The sequence below is a fragment of the Malurus melanocephalus genome, unplaced genomic scaffold (assembly GCF_030028575.1).
Source record: "Malurus melanocephalus ecotype Western Australia unplaced genomic scaffold, MMel_1.1 scaffold_24, whole genome shotgun sequence".
NCBI lineage: Eukaryota > Metazoa > Chordata > Aves > Passeriformes > Maluridae > Malurus > Malurus melanocephalus.
The window spans coordinates 1,717,202-1,744,772 of NW_026623256.1; the positions used below are offsets into that span (position 1 = coordinate 1,717,202).

The 27,571-nt window shown below is 48.0% G+C and overlaps 1 protein-coding gene across 3 annotated transcripts; it reads right to left on the reverse strand.

Annotated features, from left to right (window-relative positions):
• Positions 1–2,052: 2,052 nt before the first annotated feature.
• Positions 2,053–27,571, reverse strand: SLC41A3 (solute carrier family 41 member 3). 3 transcript variants are annotated; one of them, XM_057390269.1, is made up of 11 exons: positions 27,476–27,571; positions 26,118–26,434; positions 15,815–15,922; positions 14,926–14,997; positions 13,980–14,124; positions 11,797–11,943; positions 9,040–9,184; positions 8,254–8,333; positions 6,342–6,476; positions 5,410–5,558; positions 2,053–2,950 (listed from the first exon to the last, which is right to left on the reverse strand). In XM_057390269.1, exons 2-11 carry the CDS (start codon positions 26,406–26,408, stop codon positions 2,765–2,767), a joined length of 1,458 nt encoding a protein of 485 aa, XP_057246252.1. In that variant the 5' UTR covers positions 26,409–26,434; positions 27,476–27,571; the 3' UTR covers positions 2,053–2,764. The 3 variants fall into 3 exon arrangements, with proteins under 3 accessions (XP_057246252.1, XP_057246253.1, XP_057246255.1); XM_057390270.1 differs by lacking the exon at positions 27,476–27,571 and adding an exon at positions 27,109–27,224; XM_057390272.1 differs by lacking the exons at positions 26,118–26,434; positions 27,476–27,571 and adding an exon at positions 21,413–22,436.

Genomic DNA, 27,571 nt, shown 5'->3' on the forward strand with positions numbered 1-27,571 from the left:
TGCTGGCAGTGATGTCCYTGCTGGGTTAGACTGAAGACAGAAATCCCTGTGAAATGTCCCCACCCTGTCTGGGTTCTGCCACCCACACAAGTCTGCCCTGAAGCTGAGCTTTGTGGAGAAAAAGGGGTGAAAGCCACCCCCTCCCCAAAGCTCCTCCCTGACAAAATCACTCCAAYRCAAMACYACAGGAAGAGTAAAACCAGGTAGGRTGTGCTGTGATGTACTGAAAGCTCTTAAAAGCTGAGGAGTCTGCAGATATTTAAACACCAAATTCCTGCTTTTAAGGGGAGGGAAGGGGGAGGATGCCTGGACAGCCCAGGGRCTTCTGTCCCTGCTGGGACAGCCAGGGCAGCTGGTGCCAGGGTCAGAGCAGTGCTGCCCACTCACTGCAAGGGCTGGGGATGCCTTCTGACAGGGGCAGGCTCAGATGGAGTCACAGGAATGCTGATCCAAGCTGAGCTCTGGGGTTACACATAACCTTTGTTAGCAGAGGCCCTTTCTCATTTGCACAGGGAAGAAAAAGGGAGGAAAGAGTAAACAGGCTGAGSAGCCAAATAACTAGCCTCTCACTGCCCTTAAAAAAAGAGGGAAAAAAATCCTCTTTTATTGAAACCATTTCCTTTGGTTATATCATTTCTCTTGAGGCTGGAATCAATTTTAAGTCTTAAGTGTATTCCYTGCAATAAGTGCACGGGCACGAGGCTTGGCTGCCCACCAAGGGCTGCCCTGGAGAGCAGCACATCTTGCTGTGCCCTCTGTCACCTCCCCACGTCACCTCCGAGCCCCAGAGCCCCCTGCAAAGGGASCCCCCAAGCCCAGCACGGGCAAGGTGCAGCACAGGTCACCTTGGCCCCGCTGAGTGCCCCAAGYAGGACACAGATGGCACCCATTACGTGTTCCCATCCATGTCCTSTGTCAACAGTGACAAGATTAGGCTGAGTTCTGCCCAGAAACCCCCCGATGGAGGGACATACCGGTGCCAGGCTTTGCTGTAAGCACATAGCAGAGAAACAGCCGTGTGCTGGGCACTGGGATTTGATGTTGGAGGAGTGACTGGGGTCCTTTACAGTCTGCACAGACACCGCCTCCAGGCCGGGTCTTTTGCAAGATTGGAGGAAGCAGGGACAAATCCATKTTATTAAGAGAAAAACAGCAAGAGTTTCACATGTTCAGGATCCTGCAGAGGGCTGGGGTGTGCCCCTTGTGTGCAGCATGGGGCAATTTGACCTTCTGGACAAAAAAAGGAAGAGGAAGCTTGTAGAAAGGAGAGGCAACAGCATTTTTTTTTTTTTTTTCAGGGAGTGCTTTTGCCCATGCCTGGCAGCCCTAAGAGCTTTTGCTGTTAGGGACCTTCAACCATGATTCAAACCCATGCAGGGCCCTCAGCTCTGGGAGACCAGAGCAGAACTGGGAGCAAAGAAACACCCAAGGCCAACACAGCTCAGATTTAAGTGTTTAGAGCTGGCAGGCATGAATAAGGCATCTGTMTTCCAGCAGACTGGGGGATTTGACCTCACCTTTTCCCTTCTCCAACAGGAAGGCAAATAATTCATGAAGGTGAGGCCTAGTGACATTTTTCAAAGGTTTGATCCATGTCCTCRACTCCTGACTCTTCAGCATCTTATTATCTCTAGAATTCTACTGCTTCTTAAGTTTCAGTGAGAATTGGCTGCTTTCAGCCCCAAAGCCTCCCTGACATGTCCCTGATACACCAGATTGCCACCTTGGAGCGAGGACCAAGGAGTCACTGGCCACATCCTCGAGCCTGATCTCACCCAGCCCGACACAGGTGGCCTCTGGACTCATCCCAGAGCAATTGTTAATGAGTGGATGATACTGTGGGAGAGGGAATGGGATTTAATTCTAACCTGAAACTTGTGGGTGCCAAAAAGTTCTTGGTTAAGAAGCACTAATTTTCCTGAAGCCCTATTAAAATTGTGTTGTCCAGCCCTGAACGGATGAGAAAGAAACAACAAGTTCTTCCTGACAAGTTAGAACTAGAACCAGGCAGAGTCATGCCAAGAAAAAAAGAAACCCACAATCCACAGCGTTACTTTTTTTTTTACCCACTTTATTTATGTGTGTGTTTCTATAAACATTTTAACTACTGGACATTTCATAAACCGTAAAAATAAACCTTCCTGCCCCCAAAATGCAATCTAACCAGCTTTTGGGTCAGCCACCAGCGATGCTGCCAGGGCAGGTAGGTGTCCCTAGGTAACCTCCTGCTGGGTGTGAGCCAGCAGCTCACTGCCTCAGATCCTGAGCCTCTGACAGGAGAGGAGACACTTTAAACACCTGGCAGCTCTCCTCCTCCAGGGATTCAGCAGGAGAAAAGAAGGGTGGATAAAGAATTTCTCTTGATGGAAAGTCAGAGTCCAGCAGAGGGGTTGCAATGTCCCCTTGCAGGATCAGACGCAGTGACCTGGGCAGAACAGGAGCAGCCTGGGGGCTGTGGCAGTGCTGGGGACAGAAACCACGGCCCGAATGCTCATTCCTTGCCCGTGCCCCAAATGCTCCTCGGTGCTTTGTGTGAGCAGCCAGTGCTTCCCAAAACCGTCTCTCTCTCATGCTGGGCWCGAGGCTGTGGGTGCTGATCCCTCGGGGCGGGCGAGCCCGGCTCTAAGGCACCATGGGGAGGGCAGCTGTGGGGTGGCAGGGGAGGCCCAACCCAGCCGGGGGACCCAGCGCTCGTGGCCAGACACCCCACTGTCCCGGGGGAAAGCACCGTGTGGCACCAGTGACCAGAGCAGCTCACACACTCTCAGTTGCCCAGGTTCATGTCCGTGCCGTGGACCAGCCAAACCAGGCGGAAACAGATGGCCAGGAACCCAGTGCCCAGGAGATCGCCCAGGGCCGTGAGGTAGGGGATGGAGAAATTATCGGGGTCCAGAGCCTTCCTCCACATCAGGCGCACGATCAGGTCGGCCGCGTAGAGCAGGATCCCCACCTGGAGAGGCAAAACAGGCCCTGCTGTGGGGCTGAGAGGGCAACAACAGAAACCCTCAGCTCACAACAGGAAAAGGTGCCAGGGCCAGCAGGGACCCCTGAGCACCCACACCTTCCCCAGAGAGCCGGTGTTCCTCAGAGGGATGGGATGGGATGGGATCCATGGGATGGGATGGGATGGGATGGGATGGCATGGCATGGCATGGGATGGCATGGCATGGCATGGCATGGCATGGCATGGGATGGCATGGCACGGGTGCAGCGGGCTCCTGCCCCTTGGCACAGCATTGCCCCTGGTGTCACAGCCCTGTGCTGGCAGCCACAAGTGTGGAGACCCTGCTCACCAACATCACCTGCTCAAACCAGAGCCTGGCCACACCAAAAACATCTCCCAAAGGTGCTGTTCCTACTTCCCATGCCTTGAATGGGAGCACCCCACTCACTCCACCAGATAAAGGGTTCCTGTGAATATGCAGGCAACCCCAAAGGTAAGTTATAGCCAGATTTTTTTTTTCTCTTCATCCTTGTTTTTTCCATTAGAAATTCAGATCATGTCTACTTTGTTTTTCCTAAAAGTCTCAGTGGGMAACTGGAGTTTGAGGCAGTTTTTACATCAAAGCTATCCCAAGAAGAACTGACATGTTAAAAAAATAAAATAATTTCTCTTTTTCATCTCAACAGTTTAAAAATCTTTGTTGTGATTTCTTTTAATTCTTATTTCATTCCCAATTCTGATAAACAGATGGAGGAAAAAAATACTTCGGTTAAAGATTAAAGACTGTCTAGTTAATTGAATTAAGAAGGGAGAGAGAGCTTGCACCCCACATCTGTGCTCCCTCCATGGGAGACCACAGCACATCAGGAACCAAAGCCTGAGGTAGCATTTCTAAAGGTGAAAACTGCAAGCTGGGTTGGGAGAAAGGGAGAAGGAGAGATGGAGATAGCAAATGAAATAACAGCATCACAGAAACTAAAGCTGGCTGGAAACTCAAGAGTTTTACACAGATCATTCCTCCRCCTGAATTCAGGATCAAATGCATCCCCATCTTTCCTGATGGAAAATTTCTTTAACTTGTGCTGAACAACCCTCAGAGATGGAGATGCCACACTCCAAACAATCAGCTCATGGATTTTTTCCCCCATTTTTGTTTTTCTCAAGGCCTAACATAAATCTGCCTTTTTCCATTTGAAATCCATGATTTCATGTTTCCTCCCTAGTGACTGCACAGTAAATGTTACTCTGTCCCTCCCTACATAAATTTGGTACTTTAAAGGCTGTTAAACAGATTTTTCTCAAGCCTCTCTACTTTGGACTGGTTAACCTCAGTCCATTCAATCACTCCTCTGAGGTCATGTTTTCTGGGCCTCTKATCTTTCTCTTTGGGCTTCCCCCAACTGACCCAAACTTTCCCCCTGCCTCTCTTTCTGTCTTTCTTTATAAAGTATAAGAAGGAGGAAAAGGACCAGTCTGAATAAATTCTCCTCACTAGCCTCCCTGGGAATCTTTCAGGGTCAGTGGTGTTGCTGGGATGCTGCTCTTTATGCTGTCATTTATTCTTCGTATTTTCATGCTTGGCTTTGGTCAAGGAGTTACCTCGATGCATGAAGAGAAGAATAAATATTTTCCTTTACAACGGTGGCTGTGCTGCYGGGCTTGGGGTTGTGCAAAGGTCGAGAAAAACTGATTGTTTACACACACAAGGAATTCACCCTCAGACACAAGGCTGCTTGTAAGGCAAAGGGAGAGTCAGCCACTCACCATGCACATTAATGAATTTAAAAGGGCAAGTGAAGCCAGAGCCTCTGTGAGTTCAGGCAACAGCCACATGAATTTCTCTGAGTGAGATTGTTTAGAGGGCAGGAAAAATGGCAAAAGGAAATAAACAGGGCAAATCAGATGCTCTGCCCATTGCCTACCAGGAACTTTTACTTTTGAAGATGAACTGCCTGGGTTTTCCCTTTGGTTTTGACCCACATAGCCTTGTCCAGAGGGATTCCCAGGTCTCCACCATAACATGTGACACTGGTTTCCAAACAGAGTGGGGAAACCCACTGTCTGGAGTTCACTGCTTTCACTTGCCCCTTATTGGGTGACGAGGGGCAGTCTGGAAATACTTGGAGCTTGGAGGCTCAAGGAGTGAACAATTTAACACAAGGTGCTTCCTTGCTGAGTGTGTCTTTGCACAATTACTGCAGCTCAGTGTGTGCTGAGAACTTCTCCTTCTCTCACATCTGATCCCTCACTCACCCTAAAGCACAATCATGCTCATGTGGGAGACTAGAGCCTGGCAGTTTGGGTGAAGTTTTRCTGGACCTACAGCAGGTACATGATGCTTTCTGAAACAGAGGAGCACCAGGAAACAGAGACTGCTGTTGGCTGTTTGAGTGTGACTCCTGTTTAACCTAGAGAACATTATTATCATGTTATCTGAGAGGTTCCTTTGAGAGTTTGGGGCTTACCTGCAGCAAAGCAGCAGTCAGGTAGAACATGACAAAGGTGAAGGACAGGGACGTGTGGCCTCCCTGCAGCAGATGGATGGTGTAGAGGAACACCAGGTGCCCAGGGATAACCAGGAGGAACAGGACCCGGGCTGACTTGGAATTGACCCCTGCAGAGGACAGAGACAGGAACAGGGCTGACAGCAGCTGCAGAGGSTGGGAGGGGACAGGACACAGCTCCACRGTTTAATGCACRACCCTGGGGCTGTCCCCTCCCRCCAACCACATTGCTGATGCCTTCTSCAGATCACACAAACAKAGGAAGAATCTCCAGGATCAGCCCAGCAGCTTTGTCTGGCACCAAAACTGCATGCCAAAGACTTTGTGCTCCGCTGTGATTCTTGCAGACACTCCTCTCAGCTCCTCTCTGCCTCCCACAGCTTCTGCTCTGCCTTGCTGCAACAGATTTTCCCAGTTTATGGTYTGATCTAGCACTAACTCTCAACCTAACAGGGAAAATTGAGAGGAACTCTATAAAGACAACAGACCCAAAATCGAGTTTGCTGATGCTTAAGCATTTCCACTGCTGAAGAYGGAGGAATTGCTGATTTTCAGCAAGATTATGGTCAATTCACCCCTCTGTCTACAGGTGATGGCTCTAGGCTGGCCATTAAAATGACTTTCTGTTAGATCAAATCTAAGATTCTTTTTCAATTACTGTCTTTACTGCTCCCTGAAGGCTCACTCTTTGCATGCCAGTGAGCAAATATGCCATAAGCCTTTTTCTTCATGCTGCCCACTGCAAAGATGCTTTTTCTYTGATTTGAGAATCCTCCCTGGAAGGGCAAAATTCTGCCTTTGGAACCCACCTAGTCCTTCCCAACCAGGCTTGGGGAAGGAGCTATCAGTGATGACAGGCCTTGAGACACGGACACGAAGGGTTCAGGGTCTACCTGATGAGAAGAATGTGGAGCATGGGTTGGGCCAATTCTGCCTCATCTTGTATGGCAAAACTCCAGGCATGCTCCAGAAGTGCAGGAATGTAGAAATTCGGCTGGCCTGGATGGCGACCAGATTCCCTCCAACACCTGCAGGACAAAACACAGAAAATGTGTAAACCACCTTAACCAGAGCAGGAAACATCAGTCTAAAACCTAGCCCAAGGTGAGTCAATCTCAGTCAATATTCACTGAGAGCAGCAGCAAGAGAAATAGAAAACCTGATCCCTGAACTATTCATTTTGCAGGAACAGCTCTTAAAACTCAGGAAGGCTCCAGTAATTTTATCCTTCTCATTGCTGTACTGAAAATACTTTCCCTTTCTGCCCAGCACTGGATGTAAATGCCACTGGATATAAATCACAAAGGTGTTGTAATTGCACCTGGTTTGACACACTCTGTGAACAACACCTGGGRAAAGCAGTGCAGATGCTGCTCATGGCCACTTCTTGGATTTACTCACTCAGAGAAACATTATTGTTTAAAAGAAAACAAACATCACAGAGAGTGATTGCATGTCTTTCTGTAGGTACCTGACACTCTTGTTAAATGAGAAAGAATCTTGAGAATGAATTAGGACCCAAATATGTTTGCTAATTAAAAGTAAATTAATTCCTTCCAGACTGATTAATTCTAGCAAACATGAAAAAGCAGCTACATTTTCCAGCAGAAAATAGAGGGATAATGATCTGTGGAGGAAACCTCCACTGCCCAAAGAATTATCAGGGTGGAAATGCCACAGGAAAGATAACGGTAAGCGAGATGCTACAGGCTTCTCATGTTTTGCCTTCCTTGRAGAAGAAATCATCATTAAACATGAGATTTTCCAGATGGGAATCAAAGTGAAAATACTTAGGCTATCTCACAGCTCAAAATGGGAACTGTCTGAGCCATGCACTGCACAYTTTGCACATGCAAAGCGAAGACCTGCCAGTGCAAAGACACAGAGCCCTGCAAAGCTCTGCCACCAGCTCTGCCAAACCAGTCMCCTGTCCCCACAGAGCAACATCTGGGTAAATCATTGCTCAGATGGATTGCTGTTGACCTTCCCAAGCAGGATCCCTGGCTAACCATGCTGGAAAGGGTTTGTCAGCAAGGGGGCTGTCTCTGTGCAGATCCAGGGAGGTGGCAGCTGGGTGACACTGACACTGCAATAGGACACCGTGCTTGGAGGGTGGCATGAGGCCAAGCCTGCCCCAGCAGTGTGAGCTTCCCTTGGAATGGGCCTGTCCTACAAAAATGTTGTAATAGCCAAAAAATAAGCCAGTGGATGTTCAGTGATACCAGAACCCCAGCAGTTTGTACTGATAAAAGTACTGTGAGGATTCAAATAAACATAAATGTGCACACAAAATACGTTGATATATATATATAAAATACAGTTATAGCAAATCTATGTATGTCATCTTTTATATTCATACACTTGGATAATCTTATAATATTAATATTTATGAACAATCTGTATAGGGGATACACACATATATAATTTATTATATTAATATTTATCAGCAATCTGTATAGGGGGTGATTGCACAGCTCGAATTACTGAGTGGAGGGAAGGAAACAAGGGAAAATGGATTTATTGTGGCATCCCAGTAGGTTTGATGCTATGAGAAGTATCAGAGAAGCTCCCAGAGATGCTGTTAACCTTTTTCCACAGCTCTGTCCTTGCTGCTATTTTGCTCCAGAGACACTTCCAAACATAAGCAGGGATGTGATGGGGACCTGTAGCTTCACTTCCACACACAATGAGAGCAGGGACTTGAACACTGATCTCTGTGTAGGAGCAACAGTGGATACCAGACCTCTTCAGAGRAGGGGGAGGTATAAATAAAAACATGAATGGAACACCCCGTGCCCAACCTACCGTTAATMACAGGTGTGAAAACTGCCATGCCTTCAAAGTTTGGGTCAGTTACAGTTTTGTCCAGGATGAGCCCACCAATGCTGTTAAAAAAAGGACAGGGATTGAGRGTGGATCAATCTGTTCCTGGGGCAGTTCCTGCACTGTGAAAATAGCACAGTGAGAGGGTTACTGCACCTTCCCCAGAGCCAGGGCTGGACTGTTCACCACGTGCTCCTTTCACAGCTCACTTTTCACCAACAGAAAGCCTTGCAGATTTTGTTTATGGCAGAATGAGCTCAGGAGGACCTCCTTGCCCGTCCTTAAGCAAAACTGCTAGTAGTTAGGACAGCTTTATCATCCTTCCCCATAGTTTTGTTATATTTCTATACTGGCCTTGGCAGTTTTTTGAAATCCTCTCCCAGACCTCAGCTGGCTGTGAAACATGTAGCTCAGGAGGAATGAACTACCTGGCTCTACATTTACAGACCTGGCTCTGTATTTTCTCTTTACAGCTGGATAAGAATGAGGCTGAAGCCTGACAATTTGTGATAGTCATCATCTGTGCTTTCAGTTTCCTGGTTTTCACCCACACAGTCCCTGGATATGTGATTGAGACTTAGAATAATTTGCTTTTTCCACTCCTTTGGGGGCTCCTTATCTGCTGTCTCACATCCTGTTGGAGAGTCACCAGYAGCTAAGAAGCTCTGGACAAGCACCTTTTTGCTGTCCCTTCCAATTTCACTTTTGATGGCCTTCTGAGAGAGCACAGGACCTGTGTCAGTGTGCACACAGCAGTGCCTCGCTCACCTGCTGATGCTCATGGCTACAATAACCGGCTGCCACCCCGATTTCAGCACTTCGGCCAGGGAAGGACTCTGCTTGGCAATGGCAACCCAGAGAGGGATCATGACAATGAAGACAGCACAGATCAGGGGAGAGAGGTACTTCACATCTGGCAARGAAAAGAAAGCTTGAATTAAATGCCTACAGTTTCGCCAAAGCAAAATTGCCTTGCACAAAGACAGGTAGAAAAGGCAGTAGGATTCTTGCTCCAACTGAGTTATGTTAGAGGAAAAGTCACATGAACCATGATAGTCCCCACAAAACCACCTCATTCCAGCACAGAAATCCATAATTAATCCCTGAAATTCACTGCTAGAGGATGCTGTTTGAAAATCAGCAGGATTCAAGGCAAGTTATATTTGAAGACGAACAATWCTCCAATTCCATCTCCAACTAAGAACAACAAAAAGTTAAAAAATCTCTGGCTTTAGGGTACAAATCAAACAGCAGGRCAAGGGAGAAACTCCTGTGTGGAAGCTGTATCCCACTGTGGGCAGACACCTCACACCTTCACCTAAAACAAGAGGTAAGAGGTRCTTTAGGAGGCAAGCTAGCAGAATTGCTGAGCAGCTGGTCTGCTCTATAGGAACAAATGTTCTCTGGCACCAATAAGCCAGTTAAGATMTGGGGTTTCTTTTGTGCTAGCTTACAAGTGTTTCGATTAGGTGCTTTTTCCATTCAGCAGAGGCTTAGTCTTGCAGTRGTCTTTAGAAGCAAAGAAATTAAAAAAAATAAGTAGATGTGCAGCACTAGAAGAAAATAAACCTGACTCAGAAGCATGAGAAACACCTTCGAGCAATGGGGCTGATGCCAACCCTTTTGATACTAAAATGCTTCTTCAACAAAGCTCTCCATCTGGTCTCTGAGCTGGGGCCAAAGGCAGTGGGATGTGAGGCTGACTTTGTAGGCAATCTGGGAGATGAAGCAGCTCAGAGTGTGCATTTTTTAAAACACCATGCCAGGGCCTTGGGCTACCTGGCTGCGACAGCACTGGTGTGAAGGCACCTTCTGTGAATCAAAGSCTCTCACACAAAGAGGTGCCACTCTTTATCAGTGGGCACTGAAATGCAGCCCCTCCTGGGGTATAAAGAGTTTTGTCAGTGCCCTTTACCCCCTGGAGTCACCCAGGACAGGTGGGTTGTGGGACAGACTTAGCTGCTGTACTGGGTGTCCTACCTGCACCCCTTGTTGTTGGAATTGATTCCTTCTTAAATAATGCAGACACTGAGAACTGGAGTCTGTCAAACGTTATCAGAGCCCACAGAAAGGCTCCTGGTAGGATGAATGGTCTTCAGGCTCCACATTCCAGTTCTGCCACATTCTCTCACAGGCAGCCCATAAGCGAGCTGRAACCCTTTGGCACAGTTTGTGTCGCCATTATGCGGGACTGAGAAGCACCAGAGTCAATTAAAAAAAAAAATTGGGAATCTTCTGTGGCAAGAGGATATTCTGCAGAAGGAGAAGGTGCTGCATCAAGAGACACACAGTACTTCAGCCTTTACAGACTCATCACTGTTTCTGAAGGATACATTTGGGTCAGACTCAGGAGTGTTCACAGCCTGACCTGTGCCTTACTACACACTGGGGAGGGAAATGGATTTATTCAAGCACCATCAGCAGTGCCATCCTCTGCCTGCTCCACTTCATGCTCCCAATGACTCAGTGTCTGTGTGCTGACTATTTTCCATCTCAAGAGGCTCTTTAAACTACTCTGGCAACCTCACCAGTGCTGTCTGGTCACAGCCATAGAGGTTATCGTGTTGTTCTGCCCTGTGCTCCCTGGAGATAATATCTGAGGCATAGCAACTGAAAGACAGATTAGCTTTACAGAGGCAGGTGCAATGGCATCATGGAAAAATCCTGTGAAAAAAAAAAAAAACAAACAAACCACCTCTGAAGCTGAAGGAGGAGCGGATGGAAGCGATTCATAGGCCTCTCCCTGCAGTGTGTGCTCCTTCCCTCCCTCACTTGTGCTTGCACATGGAATGRGTTATGCAAACTGAGAACAGCTGCCTCACTGCTTCTGCTCACAGTCTGAAGCAACAGTTTGGGTTTCAAGTGGTATTGAGTTTGCTTGATCATTTTATTTTCCCATTTCTGTTCCAGGTTAGACTCACAGTAAGCAGCCTAACACTTKAAAAGCGACAGTCAGACATTTATCACCAATGTTTTGAGCTTCTGAGGGTCAGCAGGTGCCCAGGTYTTTGGCAAACCAGCAGCACAGCTAACCCCAAATCCACAACTCCTGCTCAGAGCCCTGCAAGCACAAAACACTGCACACTGCTTCCCTCCAGCTGGATATATTGTTCATCCATGACTCTCCACGTGAGAGGATACAAGAATACTTTCTGAGTGCCAAAACCTGAGATTGCCTTGTGAAGAAGGAGCTGCTATTGCCCAGGCACAGGCAGTCGAGTTGCTTGGCCAGTGACAGACCCAGGAACAGAGTCAGTGTCACATATGTCACCCTTCTGTTCCAAAGCTGCGCAGTACATGTTGGTCATTTCTTTGACAAATCCCAGCTGTGTTTATTAGGCTCTGCCTTCCAGTTTTTTTAACTAAAAGTGAGTCTGGAAAAAGCCTCTTTGGTTGTTTTTCCACCCCAGTGGCATGACAGCCTCCATTCAGAACCATGCCAAAAGTGCTTAGGGAGTCTGCAATAATTTCACAAGGATTTGTGAGCCCCCTGACTGTGCTGCAATCCCGTGCTGAGCACTGTACCTATGTATTTGAAGAGGGTGCTGCTGATTCCTGCCAGGAGGGAAAGGGTTATCAGGTCTCCGAGGCTCGCTGCTATGGGTGTGGCGACATTGTCTGGATTGATCCCAATTTTCCTCGCTCCGATGATCACGCCAATCATCACCAGGCCTGGAGRAGACACAGAGCAGGCATCAGGGAAAGCATTCTGCCCTGTTCCACCCCTGAGCTGCTGCTCTGGTTCCCAAGGGGTGTGGGGGTCTAAGGGAAGTGAGAAGCAGATTACCCAGGGCAGCATCACACAGCTGGAGAYTGGACACCCCAGGAATCCATCCTCGTGCTTTCACCAACCTGAAGGGCATGGCTCTGCCATTATGAAGTGCACCAAGGGCCCAGAGGCACACAGGCAAATTCCAGGGATCAAAGGAGGTACCAGCAGGCAGCCCAAGTGTAGAAGCTCCCCTCCTGAGCAGCCTAATCTTTGCTGCCTTGAAGCAGGACCAGGCACGAAACACGCTCATAGATAAGCACACAGCAGGCGTGCAGCAGCCTCCTGGTGCCATCCCCTGCTCTGGATTCCACAGCACAAAGATATTTTCCATATTAGACCAAAATTTCTCACAGTTTGAATCACTGAGGAGCAGTGAGCTTCCTCACAGMAGCCTGCATCAGCCTTTCAGCCCAGCCATCTGACCCCAGAGTCTTTGGGGCTGCTTTAATTTGCACTGGGTGGGTATTGATGCTGTGAGCAGCTCCAGAGTTGAGGGGTTACGGAGTTGGTCCACACCTTTTCCCTTGTCCTCTGAGGTGCACCTGGAAAATGGAGCTGCTTTTCAGCCTTGCTGGGGAAGGGGGAGTTTTGCTTGCCCAGGTAAGTTCAGGAGCACAGACCCCAAATCCTGAACATGTGGGAATCCCTCAGCTATCTGWTCTCTCACAGCCCTGGTGTGGAAGAGGCACCTGGAATAAACCCTGTCTGGCCAGGTTTAACTAGAAAGGGCAGCCTCGAGACAAGACACACGGCATCCCTTAAAGCTCTTCCATGGCTGACAGCCTGCACCAAAGGAAATTTAAGAAATGGTGAATCCCTCCACCTCATAACCTCTTGTACACAGCCCCTCCAAAGCTGAGCAGGCACAGGAGCATTAGCTCTACCCCAAGAAATGCCCCATGTGCACCTTCCCTGGTACAAAACAACATCCCTCACACAGAAACACATCCTCTCCCAACAGGACATTTCCACAGCAGCCCTCCCAGACACCCACGATCCCCTCCCCACCTCACAGTTCGTGCTGCTTCTCTCCCTGGCCATAAAAATAGCAGCTTCCCATTGTACATACCCACACAAGGCTGCTGTCACCGTGTCCAGGGACAAAATTGATGTCAACAGCAAACCTGAAACCGTGCAGCAGCAAAGCCTCTCTGCGTCACACCAAGCAGGGACATTGTAGGGAAGAGCAATGAAAGCTGAGCCGCTGTTTTTTAACAACTGCCTCATCCCACGTTTTCATCAAAGGCATCTACAAGCACCCTTTGACTCCAGCTTGGGGATATGCACTTGTTCCAACTTGTCCCTTTAATTTACAAAACTTGTATCTATGTGCCAGCTGCCTCTATTCAGGGGATCGTGCTGCCCTCGTATGGCAAACCTACAAACTGGAGATCTCAGGACACACAGAACAGCTCCTGCTGTCCAGCCCATCACATTCCCCTGGAAGGGGAAGAGCCAGGGGACAGGACAGCCTGGCTCCCAGCTCACAGCAGGCAAAGCACGGGCTGGCCACAAACCTGTTCTGGGTATGGGGTGACCCGAGCCCATCTCGAGCGTGGTCTGGATTTGTCTGCGACAGCCCCTCCATCCCTGCTTTGTGCATGACATGAGCTGAGCTTTCCCTCAGAAGGGCTGTGCAGATGGCCTATGTGGCACCCAGGACACACAGAGTAGGGCAGGGGTGTGTGTGGACACCTGGRCACAGCACCTGGCACTTTTTGTGTGTCAGGTGAGGGACATTTTAAATGCTGCCGGTGGATGCTGAGAGCTCACAGTCCATCACGGGGGAAGAGCAGCAAAGGCAGGATGCAGAGGGGAATGAAAACAGCAGACACAGGATAATATCCCCTGCATCCCTCCCCCTCAAAGAGGGCCTCCCTGGAGGAAGGGACAGTTGAATGCTGCAGCTCTGATCTGAAGAACCAGAGCCACTCACCGAGGGAGAGCGCAGCGATGAAGGCCGTGGTGACGCTGCTGGCACACAGCACAGCAGCCTGGCTCAGCTCCACTGAGCCCTTGGAGATGGCTCCCAGGATCACAGCAGCGATGGCAGCCAGCAGTCCCACCACGGTGGCCTGGACCTGGGGACCAAAGGACAGCTGGTGAGCGCTCATCTGCATCTGCTCACGGGCAGCCCTGGTTCCACACGGCTGCAGCACTGCCACACTGCTTGGAGGGCACAGCCTGGCACAGATGAGGATTGTTTATGTGTTTAAGCAGCATCCCTGCAAGGCTCCACTARATTAAAAAAAAAAATCCTGAAAAAGTTTGGAGAAAAATTGTGGAGGCCTGCAAGGGGAGATAACATTTCGCATTTCAGCAAAGGACACCGAATCCATGGACAAAGGAATAGCCCTGGTCAGCACAAGAACRGGCTCCCCATCAGCACAGCACTCCAAGGGAGCTGGAGCTGCAGAGGGAGATAAGGGAAAGCACACAGACACACACTGCAAGCCCTGTGGTCTTGCCATGTGCAAACTCGAGGCTGATTCCTGAGTTTTAACAGCAGAAGGAGCTGCAAGAGGCAATTTCTCCCATYTCCTCCCTCCTGCCCAAGGCTGATKCCCAAACRCTGCCAGGCTTTATCCAGGGCTGCTGTGAAATGGGGTTGTGCCACAGCTCCTGCTGCAAAAGGAGGGGTTTTATTATTTCAGTTTGTCCACAAAGGCAGTGAATGTCCAGATGTGTTTTACAGCTAAACTACCAGCTCTGGGGCCACACAGAGCTTTATTGGAGGTCAAGCCCTGGCTCTGCTTGGCTGTGTTGAGGATACCTGCCCCAAWTCACCAGCTCTGCATTCAGCACTGCTGGAACAGATGCTGCTGGTCTGCAGCACAGCAAGAGGAAAGGGAGTTCTTCATCTSCCAGCTGAAGGGACTCACCTGGATGAGGGCTAAATTGCAGGTGGCCATTTTCCATTGCTTCTGGGCATCATCCATCTGTCCAGTGTTAGCCTAGGAGTCAAGAGAGACACCTCAAAAGCTGTTTCTGAGGTACAGGTGGCTGCTGAAGGCAATTTCACCTGGTCCCTGGGGGAAAGGGGCTGTTAAAATCAGAGAGAGGCAAGTACAGGTCATGTCCCAGCCTTCCCTGCATATCCTCCTTTAACTCCTCTGCCATGCTCCAGCCCACTGTCCCAGGGCCATCAGAGGCTCACATTTGCAGAGGCATTGCAGGGCACCCACATAAAGGGGAGTGGGTACATCCAGCACATCCCACACAGACAAAAAACTGAACAAATTAAACCATTTTTCGTCCTTATTTTCCCCTAAATTGCTCAGGTGAGCTCCAATTTCTCCTGACACATGTAATATAAAGAGCCCAAAGTAAACAAAATTGCTTAKGGAGATAGAAGAGATCAAACACAGAGCAGCAAAAGCTGCTGCAGGTTCCAAGAAGCCTCGGTCTGCTCCCCCCAAGGCGGGAGTGCTGGGAAGCCCTCAAGGWTCAATACCCACAGAAAAGCAATCCAGCACTGAAGCTGACAGCTGTGGAGTCCTGCCTTTGTCTCCTTCATGTGTCACAGGGCCCCAAATACCAGCAACTGKCCACCCAGGGATTAATTCACCTTCAAAGTGCAGATGGAAATTCTCTGTTCCAGTTACAAAATGAGGGCAAACACATTATTTTAATGCTCACACCCCACTAGTTTCCACTCAGCAGCAAAGGGCATCTCTCGTACACTTTGTGATTACATAAATGAAGAATCTCCTGATGTYTCCTGCTAATCACCCCCCTCCCCACAGCCCCCAGCAGCTTGTTAACACTCACAGCAGTGGAGAGCCTGGATGCCAGGGTCATCTCCAGATTACCCTTCAGGCCAACCAAGGCAGGAACCAGGATGAATACCTCTGTAATTGTCCGAAACACATCCCAGTGCTGCAAGAAAACAAAGGCAATGATCTCAGTTTGTGATGCACCCAGGACATCAGGTTCTTGTCTCGCCACCTCCAGGTATCTGCTGTGCACATGGGGGCAGATGCTGCCCTAGTGCATTTTGTTGTTGCATTTTGGGAGTGAAGGAGGGAATTTTCAGCTTGCAGTATTTTCTCATCTCATGCACAACAAAGCACTACCCCCGTCGGGAAGGATTTTTCTTCCTGGGGGCAACAGAAGATTTTGGAAATCCACAAATTAAAATGTGCCTTTAGCATTAGCCAAGAAAAACGTGGAAAATAATTAAGGCTCACAAGCCAAATAAAATAGAGCACRTTTTCAATCCTTTGCACTGACACTAGATACAGGGACATCTATTGCTAACCAGACTCATAAGAACAAAAACAAAGATCTGGAAAATGATGTAACAACCAGAGGCTGTATCTGGTTTTGCTTACCAAACTTCTAGTTAAGCATCTAATACTGGTGGTGAGAGGGAACGAGATTTTTGCACCTCTTCTCCACACGCAGTTCTTAAATCTTCCTGTTACCAAGTACATTCCCAGCACAGCTGGAAAAAGGTTTTCAATTAAGATATTTCATAATCCAAACTGCTGGGCCAATATCTTGCCTGTGGTTGCTCCTCCGAAGCTGAACTGCACAAAGCTGTTGGCTCAGCTGCAACACTTGAGACAAACTGAACATTTCAGAAACTTTGTTGACTGACATGTGTTCTCTAATTTCTGTACCATACAGCRCCTTGGAATAGAATTCATTCCTCTTCTGTGCATTCAAGGGTATTGGCAAAGTCCTGCTGTAGCCAGAGAGGTTTAAATCAGGATGAAATCACAGAATTCARCATGAGGGAAAAGGAATGAGCCCAACATCGGAGAGCACAATACAAGGAAAAAAGGGCGGCTGCAATGAGTCAGGTCAAAGGTCCATCCAACTCATCCTTAAYGCTGCCAATAATCAAACAAATAATAGAACAAGAATCTACAAAAAGGACAAGTAAATTGGATAATTCTCCTGTGTGTTTTCCAGCCTGAGACTATCTGCCAAAGGGTACTGAGCTGGCGGGGRTTTTCTGCACACTTAACCAGTATTGAAAGGATTTCTCTTTCAGATGCTCATCCAAACTCCCCCCGCCAACCCATGTGCCATCCTGTGGCAAAAATTCCCATCGTTTAACTACACATCATGTAAAAGGTCAATTTGTGCATTATTTCCACCTTGTCACTGGCCAGTATCCCATGATGGTTCTGAATTCTGGCACCAKAGGACAAAACAACACATCCCTGCCCACCTTTTTCACATCCATCGGGATTCTGTAAACCTGAAAATCCAGGTGGTTGGACAGAATCAATAAATGTTGACACATTCAGCTGCCAGCCTGTTAGCAAATGCATACAGGGTGTGCCAGCTTGGTGTTTTCCTCTGGCTGTGCCATGGAAGCTGTGGGGAGGTGGTGGTGTCTGCTGGGAAGAGCTCACAGCTTCCTTTGGTCAGGATGAATGAAATTGGGGCTGAGTCCTGAGCCCGTGGTGCAAGGCACCTCTCAGAAGGGCAGAGAACAGGTAAAACATTATTATCAAGAAAAAAATTGTTATCAATATTATCAATATTACCATTATTATCAGTATTAAAAAAAAAAAAAAGCACATTTCCTGGCAGTAGCACATTTCAAAATGCTAAAGGTAAGTTACTGTTGAGTAAACAACCAACAAAACAAAAATAGTCACCTTCTCTAACACAATACACTTCTGCTTAAATTTGTTAAAGTGGAGCTTAAATGCCTGAGAAAAGCTAGGGGTGGACACCTCTTCTAAAGATTCATATCCCCCTCTCTCCTCTCTCTTTAATTAAGAATAAAGATCTAAACACATCTTTGACATCTTCAAAAGAAAGAGGAGAAAACCCAGACTTGATGGTCACAATGTAAAAACCCCCAATCATTTAAAGCACAGAGGCGTGCAGACATTTACACTTCAGACCTTGCATATTTTGCACATAAAAAGACATAAATAAAAAGCAACAAAATACCACAATTATTAGTATTTTCTATGCATGCCACCTTTTAGGAAATATAACTTTGTTATCTCTAGGTAAGCTCCAGTCCTTGTGTCATAATGGATTTTGCAGRTCTCAAGCCATCAGAACAGAAAATTCAGCACGAGGTATGATTTTTTTGGGACTCTGCCTTACATATAATTACACCTAAAAGCTCTGAACAATTAATAATCACACAACTGTACTAATTAAAAAAGCTGACTTAATTGCCTCTATTTGAGTCTCATTAGTGACTCACCCAGAGCCTAAGGACAGATTCATTATGATTTATGCCACAGCAGCCAGGACTTCATTGTGTTAGTGACTGCAGAAATGCAGAATAAACAGATGATGCCTGTGCCATCAGCTTGAGGGACTGGAGCTGGAGGAGGGGGGCAGATTGGAGCTACGCAGGCAGGAAAATACCTGAAAGAAGACACCTGATCTAAGACTAGGAAATGTCTCTGTCCTTCGAGATCAAAACCGGCCTGAAAGGAATGGGAATATTCCATGCAGCAYCACAAACCCACACGGGGACACAGAGCCAGAAAGACTACTTCCCACTTCACATTTCCATAAGAGAGTTTCAGCCCCAAAACTCAGCTCTGAAGAAACTTGGTTAACTTGATTCAGTGATAGCCATGGCAGCTGGACTGCTGGTGGGGGCCCTGAGAGGAGGAGAGGCAGTGATGGATGCACTGAGCCAGGGCAGCCCTGCTGAGACTCCTCACGCTGCCCTCACAGTCCCAACCATGTCCTGTTACCTCTCCAGGACACCCATCTCTCATGGCAGCAGCTCAGAAGCCTCAGAGATTTTCCATTGCTCTGAACAAGCCACCAGCAAGATCAAAATACCCTGGAGTACAAAACGCAAGCCAATTCAAAATCCTTTTCAATGCTAATCATCTCATGGGATTTTATCAATAAAGGACAGAGATATCTTATGTCTGCAACTTGTATTTGGACTGTGTCCCACTCCAGTGGTGTGGAAAGGGATAAGGAAAGGGAAGATTTCCTCCTGAATTCTTTGGTTTGAAATCTGATCATCCAGCTTCAATCTGATTCTTCACCTCACTGTAAAAGAGTAGACCCTGCAAGGACTCCAACACAAGCCAGCCCAGAATCCAGATCAACCAGCTGGCCAAGGATCACTGGAGCACAGACAGAAATGTCCAGAAGGAAAAAAACTGCCATGCTATTGGCCCTGCAGAGAGACTGCATCACCTGCACCAACAGGAAGAGAAAATGGCAAATATCTGCCTCTTTGGGCATCCTTTTCCTACAGCATGGGAGACCAGATTTGAGCCTTAGAGTCAACTGGGTTGATAAATCTCTTYTGTTGATTTTKCTYTTAAACAGKAACATGAACTGTTCTTGGTTTCAAMYCACAGCAGATCAMAARCTGCTAAAATCYKGWGAAGTTTGGTAGGATATGAATGAGCAATTTCCACTTTGTTCTCTTTACAGCAAAGTGAGCCCTGCAAAAGACAGCATCAGCTGGACTCACACAACAGAACCAAGTTATTTCAAGATATTTTGTGTGTAATAAAAGAAGGGCAGCAGGATTAAACTCAGTATTATCTATGCTCTACATACCTTAAGCTTGCCCATATATCTCCCTCTCCAAGGCAGACACAAAGACACAATGTTTTGCAGTCAATACAAATAGGGCAAAACATTCCTCAGCCAAACAAACCACTAAAAGATGGGCAAATCACACACTCCTGGACTTGAAAAACCTGTAGTTTCAGTATGTGAGCCCTCAYGATTGGCAATATAAGTCTTATGGTACCTGGCCCCAAGCAAACAAACTTAGTGTCAGGTTTTAGTTGGACAGGACAGTGMRTTTCTAGYKYTCACACTTGCAGGAAGTTGAGAAYAAACAGCTCAAAGACAGAGAAGCASAGAAGAATATCCCAAACCTTTAAAGGCTAAGATCTCTGCATTTTTCCAGCTACTGGTTTTGTTTATAGCTATGGGGTTGTTGAGACATGGCAGCTCACCTCACTAACATCTCTGCAGTGCCACTTGTGACTCTCAGTGCACTGGGCTCCCTCCTCTGGGAGCTGAACCCATAGACTGAYGGCTTCTATTTCAACACAGTTCACCAAAAACTACACTTCCTGTGGTTGTGCTTTACACCTGACCCCATTTCTAGGAGTCTGGTGAGCAAACACTCGACACAAACTAGACTGCACAGTGGTATTTAAAGGACACGTACAATGTACATATACACGGCTTGTGTTTTCCATCAGTTTGGATGCAGTTACATTTTTGAACACAGCCCAGCTCTTAGCAAGTGAACTGATTTCTTCTAGACAAAGACCTATTCACTCCATGGTGTGGAGTGGGTATGTAGCGTGTCCTTATCCTTCTTGGAGACAGCTGCTAACTATTAACATAACATCTTGGGTAGTGTGAGAACTTCTGTAATGCTGCAGGACAGGTCTGTGCCTAAGCACGGCACAAGGAGGAGATGACAAACACAGCACAGCAACAGCCTGTGCCACTCCAGTTAACCCTTCTTGGATATTCCACGTGCTCCCTTTAGCTCAACTCCTCTGCCTTCTTTGTTTCTTCCAGCACAAGAAAAAAACAAGCAAAGTATTGTCTTTCCAAACATTCAAGTATCCATATTTAGCTCCTCCTGTGGTATTAATGCCAGAGAAGCCGATGTACTCCAGTGAGCTCAGAGCGCAGGAAATATCCTTGGGAAACTCTGCCAGCCTTTTGATTTGTAAATCCACTGGCATGAGATGTCCAAACTGGATCAAATTTTGCATTTCTATTTGTGCCACTGGTACAAAGGAAAGAAGGATGGGATAGATTCGGGTTGTGGGCACAATGGTGTAAATGCAGCAGCACTTCCTGGAAGTKACTGGAAGTTATTCCAAATTTACACCCATTGCAGGAACAGCCCGAGAAGCACTCAGTTTGTAGTCAATGCTAATCATTTTATGGTGCCTGCCTCTCATCACAGTAYATAAATGCTCTCTAGACCAAGGATTACATCTGGTTGTTTGCAAAGAACTGAAAGCATGAACTTGCCTCTATGTAAAACAGGTAGTTAATAACAACCCTGACCTAGATCTCCTTATCAGCAATTTCCGAAGAAAAGAAATGGTATCATGCAACAGGGGAATACTCTGCAGTCTTATCCAGTTGCTCCACAGGAGCYTTTACCAGAGTGTTGAGCTCGATAGAGAAAAGGGAGCACCCATTCTAACGCACCCAGGGCAGCCAGTCTGAAAGCCCCTACCCCACATTACAARGAGCCCAGATCTAAAGAAGATGGATAGTGTTCCTCTACACAGCCAGAGYCTCCAGCCATGCTGCTGACAGGCTGCTGGGACCACAGTCATTAAAAACAAACACTCACCAACACTCAAGGTCACTGCCTTAGCCCACCCTCTCACCTCAAATTGCCTAATCACAGGTACCTACTTGAACAACGTCCATCAAGAGGCCAGCAGCTACCATTCCCAAGCCAGCCAGAAGGAATGGCACAAAAATCTGGGAGGCAATGGAGAAGGAAGTCTCTGGGAGAAATCCATTGGCTGACCTGGTCAGCTTGCAGGTGAAACCTCTCAGCTTCTTGCCATGGAAGCAGAGTTCCAGCTGTAACTGGGTGACCACCATGGTCACAACACTGTTACCCCATGCTCAGCAGGGAAAATGGAGGGAGATCAGGACATCACACAGATCCTCCTCGTAGCTCTCTCTGAAGTCAGAAGRAAAGCTTTTCCTCAAACTACAGCTATGAGGCCAAATTGCTTTAGTTTCTTCTCCTCCTAGGAGCACGTCCAGACGATTGCAGCAAGGGTATCCTCCAAAACYGATTCAGCTGGGTTGAGCCCAGGTGGCAGCAAACTTGACGGACACAATTTCTCTGATTTATATCCAGCGGGGAATTAAAAAAGAGAAGAGAGGATCGCAGAGATGTCTGTGGACGAACAGAAACGAGCCCACACCCCATTCAGCTCCCACCACTTCGGTAAAAACCAGTAAGACCTGCTCAGGCTACAGCACTGAAAGAGTGACAGGTCATGCAAGAATCCCTCGGCGCGCTCAAACGCACTGGTGTCCTTTCTCCTCGGGTTACACTTCTTGTCGGAGCGCAGCGCGCGTTTGATACCACGGTTTAATGTGTAAGCTGCTGCCAGCCAGCCCCGCTCCCTCGCTCCCTTTGCTGAACTTTCCTCACTGTCCCAAGGCCGAGGAGCTGGGAGTCACCAACCACGATCCATCCTGCACTTCTTCAAGGTGAGGAAAGGTCGAGGGAAGCACGAGTGCGTTTCCCTCAGCTGACGGCATTCCGCAGGTCAGGTCCCCGGGCGGGTGACACAGCTGAGCCGCCTGGTGACACAAGATCTGCCCTTCTAGACCCCAGCCCCTCGTGTCCCCTCCATGCTCTCGGCGGGACAGAACAATCGGGCTATGCCAGCTGTACCTCTGAATGACTGGCTCTCAGGGGGGAAAAAAGTGCAGAGAAGCAGCCAATGAGCTTCAAAAGCGAACACCCTTATCTGCTGTCATCACTTCAACTTTCTGCTAGTTTGCAAAGGCCAAGATAAGAGTCATAGCCGGAGCTTATTTAAGGTAGCTCCATAATCTCTCTGCTCCACAGGCAAGGGAGAGAAAGGGCATGCTGTGAACTGGTCTCCCTTCCTGTTTTAAAATGAAAGAGTGCTCCTGCATGCTCCTGGGAAGGCACAGGCTTTGAGAGAGGGGGGCTCATGCCAGAGGCTTCATGGTCAAGCAGCTGATACAAGGTCAAAAACCAGAGCTGCACCATGGCCACATATGAAAAAAAAAAAAAAAATTATCCTGCTCTGTAAAGGCTTCAGCTCAAAGTCATATATGTAAGGAAAAGAGTCATGGTATTACACTGGGGCCCCTTTCTAATGACTAGTTTGGGCAAACTAATTGAATCAGAGAGTCAAAAAGCTTTAAAAAAACGATTTAGGATGGATCAATCCCTTCCCTCATACTCTCTGTAGAGAGACAAAAAGATTAATGGTTTKTGGACTCTGTCCTTGTGACAGGGTCCCCAGCATTGGGGGGAAATTGGAGAGAGCAAGACATTCTTCTGCCTTGCAGCAAAATAGGGAACTGAGGAAGCTCTCTGCTATTTAGACAGAGTTCATTGGTTTGAATTCACAGTAACCAAAGCACAGAGTCTAACATGCTGAGGTGACAGAGCAAATYTCCCTGGAAGCACAGCAAACCCTGGCTCCAGAGGCTCTGTCCTTCGCTGCTCTCTAGGCTGTTATTTTGGTACAGCCCCTAAAACCTGCTCTGCTCCAAGCTGCCTCTCTGTGTACATGTGTCTCCACCACCTAACAATGGTCCAGTTAGCTGAAAGCTAGCAGGAGAGTACATTTCAGCTAATCTAACCGGGAAAAAAAAAAAACAAAAAACCAAAACCTTCCACAATAGCTGGAAGAGGGAGGTTAATAAAAATCCTGTAATAACCACACATGACCCAACCTCTGTACACCAGCTGGGAACAGAGAAATGACAGCATGAAGGCCCAGTTCTGGTTAGTCATTCACAGAGGCTTCAAGGAAATAAAAGACAMTTTCTGGATAACTACCATAGGTTTTAAAGTTCTAACAATGTGCCTACCTAGTTCCATAGGTCACAGTATCAACCAGCTGGATTGATGACAGGCAGAAAATTAATGTAAAGGAAATATCAATGAGCCTAAATGACTCAAATGACATTAAAAAACACATCGTGTACTAAAGTGTCAGCCTGGCAGGGTTTRTGGGTTTATCACACTCCATCTCTCTCCCTCTAAGCAAGCACCATAAAAAGCCCTCAAGCGATAAATCAGTATGCAGAGAAGGTAATTGGTTCAGGTGGCCCACGTGTGTACACTGGGTCATTTTATTATGCATTTAAGGAGCCTCTGATAAAGATCCRCACCATATTTGTCAGCAGAGAGATGCATCACATTTTCCTGGCAAAGAAATATACCTTATTTGTCCAGAAAGAGATGCATCAGGTTTGAGAAGAGAGYGTTGCTCAACAGTGGGAGAAAGCTTGCAACTAGCTAGCAAAAGAAAAAAAACCGAAAAACCCCAATAGCTCGTGGTTGTACCAGTCAGGATGGCAAGACCTCTGCACAGACACATTCCATCTCCATGATGCCAACTCATCAACAAGGAACATTGCCCTGGAGGAGTCAAAGCAGAAGCCGCCTCTTGAGTCCTGACCATGACCTAGCGCCTCCATCCACTGCCATAGCACAGAAAACAGAACAGAAAGATGACAAGTGTCCAAGAGAACAGTTCCATACATACCTTATGAACCCTGCAAAGAACAGCCAGGAGTGCCAGTGAACATTCTCACAATGTGGGAGCAACAGGCAGCGCTGCTCCAGCACCTCGGGCCCAGGGGAGGACGATGCTTTYCAGGGACTGCACGTCCCAGTTGCTGCTGGAGCACTACCACTCCTGACTCTGTGAGCTCTCTGCTACATCAARCAGTGTATTTTTGTTTCTAACCTTGCTCTTCTCTTCCCCGCTTTGGGAAAGGGCAGAGAAGAGAGCTTGTGTGGAGAGATGGGAAGCAGGCAGATGGAGAGTGCCTGGGGCCCCTGGACTCTCAGGGATGTGCTGCAGCCCCACAGAAACAACAGCAGCAGCTGGGYAAAWGCCAGGAMTGGCCCAGAAAGGAAGGGCAGCAGYGAGTCCGTGATGAGATGTGCTCAAGCAGTCCATGGTCATGCWCGAACTGCCGCTGTGCTGTTTGCCAAAAGCCACGTTTCCTACGAGATGTTGCATGGGTTGATTTCCCAGACTTTAAGCACCAACACAATGGCTTTTAGTGAGCTGTTTATTTGCGAAAACAGAAACCAGACTTTTGCATTTTCAGAGAATGAGGTTTGCCTCACATTTTGTTCATATTAGTGGCTCAGTTCTTCCTAGAAAAAAGAACTGCCAGGGAAGAAACATTGAAAGAGAAGTCCTCCTCCAACATCATAAACCCATCTGCAATCCATTTCACGCTTTAATAACTCACAGTAGGGAGAAACATACATTTAATGTCAGAGATCCATAGGAACAGGCAGGTCTAAAAAAATCTAAAGAATAAAAATGRAAATGGCTTCTCAGTGCTCAAGACTCTTGGGAATAACGTCTAAGGAGATAAAAAGTAGTTTGACACTGGGTTCTGGATTTGCCCTGRTGCTCTGTGATCTGATTAGCCATTCTGCTGGGTATCAAGTCTGTGCTAAGGTCARTTAAGGATACTGTGTCATACCTAAGCCTTTACAGATCTTAGAGCTCAGGGAGATCAGCCCAGGGTTAATGACAAAGGAACACAGCTCCAGATTGCTGAAATTGTCAATGTAAGCACAGTAGTCACTGCATCAGATGGGTCAGGGTAGTTTGACCCCACAGCTAGTTAGTCAGATAACAAGGTTAACAAAAAGGRAAGCAGTGAGAGTCACCCAGAAAGCAAAGGCAATTTATAATCTGGATATTAACTGCAGCTTTAAGCTGTCTAAAAGTAGGTGCTCATCATTGCTTTAAAGGTCTGTATTGCTGCACCATAGAAATAAAGGACCATAGGAGGAAAGGTCTCACCCTGACCATCACAAAGTCAGAAACGGGTTAAAGAGTTCAAGTTATCTGCTAACCTTAGGAAAGGATGTGGTGCACAGGCAGGGCTGAGCTGTTGTGTGAAGTGTTAACAGTGCTGGGCTGGCTGGAGCCCTGTGCAAGGAGGCAGCGGCTGCAGGACTGTCCAGAGCTCCATCCRTGGGTGATATCACAACTCCATCTGCTGCAGGAAAGCACTGTGCCACCCCAGCCTTGGGGCTGCAGCTCACCTAACCTCTCCCCAGGACCAAAGGGAGATCTTTGCACAGGACTGCACCTTCCTAATCATCCTTTGTGTGCTCTTTAGTGTCACATTCTCCTTTCTATCCAGAGGAGGAATGGTGCCACAAAAGCACCACATGTTATCTCTTGAGAGCTGCACAGAACTACACAACAACTGACTTTGAGGGACATGCTGGCATGTGAAAMTGCTGCAAATCCTCCCTTGCAATGCCATTCCCACAGCAAATCCCCTGCCTCTCCAGGAAATCCCCCGCTTATCCCATATCAGGTATGTCAGATGGGTTTCTTTCCCTTACCTGAACATAATCCAAAACCATGCCTGCCAAGACCATGCCCAGCCCAGCTAGCAGGTATGGCAGGAGCACTTGCAGGCAAATTGAGATGGCTGACTCTTCCTCTGACTTTGCCACAGCTGCTTTCTCCTCAGCCAGCAGCTTCTGCTGTGCATGCAGAGAGACATCCTCTGCTTCCTGGCTGCCAAGCCGGCTCTCTCTGTGCTTGCCCTTGCTCTTCCCTTTGTGCCTCGGTCGCTCTCCATTCCTGGACTTGCCCTCTTTTCTCCTCTGCCGAACTTCCTCACCTTTCATGGTGGCTTTCTTGAGTCACAGTTTTTCTGAAAAACAAAGTCAGAAACAATGAGATAAAAAAACGAAGTATCAGGTGAGTGAGAGACAGTAAATCCTTTGGCATTCTGTAAACTCCATTCACCTGAAGGCAAACTACCACCTACTCCCCAAACCCAAGATACTCTGCCAGCCCAAACACTAGCTCTAAGTTTACCTTCAGCTTTGTACAGTGTCAAACCATCTCCCTTTCTGTAGCTGCATCTCCTCCTAGGCCTGTGTTCACACTGCAGTGCTTGCTGTGCATCCTGGCTCTTCCCCTGAGAACACCTGGAAGGATGCTGAAGGTGCTGCATATGGCCTGAACTCATGAGGCCACCACCCCTCACACTGAGAGTCACAAATTATTAGCCCATGAGAATCCAACCCTTTTCAGGATCTGACCCCCAGCCAAGAAATGGGAGCAGATGACATCCTCACATCCTGGCATCCCCAGGCCAGCACAGGAGCAGCATCCCGATGAGTACCATGCATATCACCTAGCCCAGCTGTCCACCACTCTTCAATAACAAGATAATTCCTTGATCTTTGTCTAATCCAGATACTTTTCCTTCCTTTTGTGCCTTGCTTGACACGCACACACTAGATGACTCATCTATCTACAGGGAAGTTGCCATGACCCCACAGCATCTTATCAGAAAAAATAAAYATGCAAAATTCTTACCAGTAGCCCTTTTGCTGCCATCAGATCTCATTTCTTGATAGACCTGTCGTTCATACTGCCTGTCCTACTGCTGGCCCAGGTATTGCCCTCGATCCGTCACCCATCACCTCCCGCCAGCCCTCATCTGGATTAACCTTTGCCAGATGTTCTCTGATGCTCTCATTGACCCCGAGGCCCCGCGTTACCCCAGGTGGGACCAGCCCTCTTCTCGCCCAACATCTGGCGAGCAGAGGAAACAGCTGGGAGGCCCCAATCACGGCTGGGGAGAGGAGAGGAGGGGAGGAAGGGGAGGGATGGAGGGAGGATGGGCGAGGCAAAGCCCCGCCGTGCGGGAGGAGGACCCGCGGCCCGACCCCCTGGCTCTTACCGGCTCGGTGCGCTGCCCGTGCCGGGGCTGTCCCCGCGGGGCCGGCCCGCTGCGAGCGCGGGAGGCTCCCGCCACATCTGGGCGCGCCGGCCGCGG